The sequence below is a fragment of the Suricata suricatta genome, chromosome 16 (genome assembly GCF_006229205.1).
Source record: "Suricata suricatta isolate VVHF042 chromosome 16, meerkat_22Aug2017_6uvM2_HiC, whole genome shotgun sequence".
NCBI classification, from domain to species: Eukaryota; Metazoa; Chordata; class Mammalia; order Carnivora; family Herpestidae; genus Suricata; species Suricata suricatta.
In genome coordinates this window covers 46,639,260-46,643,333 of record NC_043715.1, presented here as the reverse complement: position 1 = coordinate 46,643,333, position 4,074 = coordinate 46,639,260, and the positions used below count along the sequence as shown (strand labels likewise).

At 51.3% G+C, this 4,074-nt stretch overlaps 1 protein-coding gene across 1 annotated transcript in view; it reads right to left on the bottom strand.

Annotated features, from left to right (window-relative positions):
• The window catches only part of LOC115279791 (carcinoembryonic antigen-related cell adhesion molecule 1-like), a 15,133-nt gene that overhangs the window by 10,866 nt on the left and 193 nt on the right, over positions 1–4,074 (bottom strand). The window contains 2 exon segments of the mRNA XM_029924296.1: positions 183–461; positions 4,003–4,071. Coding sequence (XP_029780156.1) covers positions 183–461; positions 4,003–4,071 — 348 coding nt within the window.

The window sequence follows — 4,074 nt, the reverse complement described above, 5'->3', positions numbered from 1 at the left end:
TTCCCTCCTAGTCTTGGGTTAGGCTGGGCCCGTCCAGGTTTGCCTGAGACAAGAAGCCATGGCCAGCCTGGCTGTCTAGGTGAGTCAGGTACTCATACCCCAGAGGGACAGATGTGGCCTGGCCTCTGACAGTGCGGATTTGGGCTGAGAGCCCGGGCCAGGTAGGAATACGAGTTACTCACAGAGAACATTCAGGGTGAATGGGTCACTACGACCGGCACTGACTGGGTTCCAAGTTTCACACTCATAGGGTCCTGTGTCATTCCTTGTGACAGCATGTAAAGTGAGGGTCCTGTTGTCCAGGGACAGCTCGAGCCTGCTGCTGTCCGGGAGGCTCTTATTGTTTACTGACCACAGGTAGCTTGTGTTCTCAGTCTTAGGTTCACACGTTAATACTACAGAGTCCACGTTCTCCACGGGGTCCGACTTGTTGCTTGTGATGTTGGGTTTGGGTAACTCCGCTGTGCAGATAACAGAGAGAACATTGCCCTGGGTGGTACCTGTGATTCCTCCAATGATATCTTTTATCAGAGTTGGCATCTCTCACCTCTCTGTCAACCCAAGTCCTTAAGAATAAAGCAGATCTGTGTATCTCAAGACTAATTCAAGAGGATCTGAGGGCTCAGAGCCTGTCTGAGAGCAAGCACAAACTTTCTCAGGGTCTGGTTGTGGAAGACAGAGGTTAGGAAGCCAGTGACCGCCCCGGATCTCTCTTGCTTCTTCCCTAACCAATGGACTGGACTGTCTGACCAACGTTGGAGGCGTCACCTGGAAAGTGCAGATGCCGAGGCCCTTTCGACTGCACAGACCCACATCAACCAACCTACATGTGTTTCCCCCAAGGCCGTGCTTTCCATGGTTATCCTGGAGATGGGTAATGATGGGCCTTCCCAGAATTTGAAAGCCTAGAGAACACTGGGCAGCATGGCCTGGAACAGGGTATTTGAGCAGAGTAACACCCAGGGACACCAGGGCAAGCCTGGAGGTCAGTCCAGTACTCAGGCTGCAGGGCCGCAAAGTAGGGCAGTCCTGCTGAAGTGCTCCATGGTAACTGACATAAGACAGTGACTCCACACAGGGTAAAACAGAGTGAAGACTAGAAATGACCCAGAAGAGAGCAAGGGGGGCAGGCAGGGCCTGGCTGGCTTTGGCAGAGAACTATGTGCTCTGTCCTAGGTCTTTAAAGTCTTTTTTCTCACTGCAGAGGGTAGTGAGGACCATGTTGATCTTTCTGGAAATACAAGTGGATGTTTTCAAATGCAGAAGGGGTGAATGGTAGGAGGTGGTGAGGTGGGGGTTGGGGTATCTGGTCACAAGGACCATTGTAAACAGTTATGAGATAGAAATTTGAGAAGTTAAATTGTTTTATATATGAAAATCAGTATTAATACCCAAAAAAATCTAAGTCCAGTTTCTAGAGGAATCTCTCTCTAGAGAGCACTGTACGTTGTAGACCAAGTTCTGCAGTGCAGTCAGGGTCCCATCAGGATCAAAGGAAGATGTTATAGCAGGATTGAAATCAGTGACTCCCTGTCAGAGAAAGACATGTGAGTCCTGTTAAGAAACAGAACTGATCAGGGGACAGTCTGAGGTGTCTCTCTTATATAAAGGGAGGGATGATACCAAATCAGTAATGATATGTGTTACATTAGTAAATTTAGGAAAGAGGTCCCTGCCACCGATTTCTACAGACAGGCAAAATGGAAAGAAACCCAGTGCTTGCATGTGGCTTTCCTCTGACCTGGGGAAACACAAATTTGATCAAATTTATCCAAATTGGGCAGCAAGCATGCAAGTGAAAGGACAGTGACTGGTAGGTCCCACTTTATGGTAAAGGTGTCATCAGGAGCACCCAGGTGCGTGTGAAACAGGCAGTGAACCAGTCAGAGGGTGCGGGGTCTGGGCAGCCCCACCTTGGGAAGAAGCACTGGGAGGAACGGGAGCCTCACCAGGATGAAGATGTGAGTCAGGAGTAAAACGTGTGACATGAACCCGTGAGCTTCTGGGGACTGCAGACCTGCCCTTCTGTCTTTGACTTCCTGATTGAGTCATGTTGAAGAAAGTCTATCAAGGGGTTACACGTCCCTGACATGTGGTGTGTCTCACTTGTTGGCATCATGGAGAGAAAGAGCCCTGAATGAGGGAACAGTGGAAGCTTGTTTCTCCTGGTGACCAGGCTGCTGTTCTGATTTCTGCATCCTTTACTATTGCCTGGGAGGGTGGGCCTGGCCACAGTGTTAGCAGAAGAGTCCAGGAAGGCTTAAGGGTAAAGGGAGTTGTGCAGAGCAGGGGCCGTCCCAGCCGGAGAGGAGGAGGAGGAAGAAGATGAGGGACACGGAAGGAACAGAGACCAGAAATATCCAAGGCTGTGAGGAGTGGGGGTTACAAGTAACTTCAAAGACTCCAGGCACTGAGGGCCCACAGCTGACCCAGGGGCATGACCAGGGCATCCCTCCAAACACTCCCACAGCTGAGCAACACCACGGACTCTTCTCTGAGAGTGGCCCAAGGGGTTGGTGGTTAGAGGGATAGGACGTGGGTCTCAGCCTCTAGAGGGACAGGGAATAGATGTGGCCAGAACCTCCTAGGACTCTGCATCCAGGTTCCAGGTTCTGAAGAGACTAGGAATCATTGATTCCTTCCTTCCTTCCTTCCTTCATGAAAGACCAACGGAGTTGCTGGGCCTGTGCCGGTTAGGGGTATACAGTAGTGAGGAGAAGGCAGAGTCCTGTCCCTCACGCTCCAGTGGGAGTGACATCAACAACATCAGGAAACAAATAAGTGATTCTAAGCCCAATATAGGGAGCTGTGGATTGGCCACCTGAGGGGAGGCCTGGGCATTCCCAGCACTGACTCTGATTGTTGATGAAGGTAATGTAGTTCTTGAGTGAAAACAGATTAATTCTCCATTTGCTCTCACTTCCCAGACCAGATGATCTACCTTGAGCTGTGGATCCCTAAGAAGAAAGGTCTGATCCAATAGCTGGTCTCAGGGTCCACGGATGCCTAATAAGGCCCCCTGGGTGGAGAAGACCAGGCTGTGGCAGCAGACAGACCTCATAGGATTGTGATCTGCCTGCCATTTATGGTCTGTGTGACTCTGACTCAGTGTCTGCAACACCCCATGCCTCAGTTTCCCCTTGATAAAATCAAGTAAATGGTCTCAGGCTTGCCATGTTGTCTGCAATTAAACCTTAAATCTTCCATGATTCCCTGGCCTAAGGCTTGGTGTAGAGGAGCTGCCCACGTAAACATCTGCTATTATTTGCCTTCATGAGAGGTAGCTCCCTGGCCTGATCCCGGGTGCAGGAGGATCTTCTCTCCTCTGTTCCTCCCTGGGGGTGCTGACCTTCTCTGGGGTCTCCTACACACCCAGGGCAGTCAGATAATGGCCTAGGGACCTTGCCTATCTCTGTTCTCCACCCCACCTCTCAGGTGAAAGACCAGCCTCTGCCCCTCACCTCATGTGGCTCTTGGCACTGAGCCCTGGCTGGTGATCAGCTCAGGAACCTCAGGACTCAGGCAGCAGATCATTGCTCCCAGTCAGCCCTGCCAGGAAGCCAAAACCCAACCCTGGTACGGACTCCCCATGATCATTGCAATCAGGAGCCCTGAGACAGGGGTCTGGGCAGGGGCTCTCTGGGCTGAGCTCTGAGGAGCTCAGGAGGCCCCTCAGGCCTGGCTCTGAGGCCTGCAGGGTCTTTCTCAGAGTCATGATCACAGGGAGGAGCCCAAGGGGTTGGAATGAATCAGTCTCCTTCTGCTGAGTTACTCCCATCAGACTAGTCCTTTTTTTTGCAGTGAATCTCTGCTAGGGCTGGAATCTGGGAATTCATTCTGGTCTTATGAAGTTTGTGTCCACTGTGTGTGTCCCACACTAAATGCCCAAACCCCGCACTGAACACAGTGCAGAAGGGGAGGGAGGCACAGTCCTGGCCTGTCGTCCTGTGTGTGAAGTAGAATTCACCCCACCCGACACCAGAGGGGAGAGGAATTACTCACCGAACACACGGAGCTGTCCAGTTACTCTTTCAATCTGGGCATTTATCTTTACGTACTGTAGGGTATAGTCTC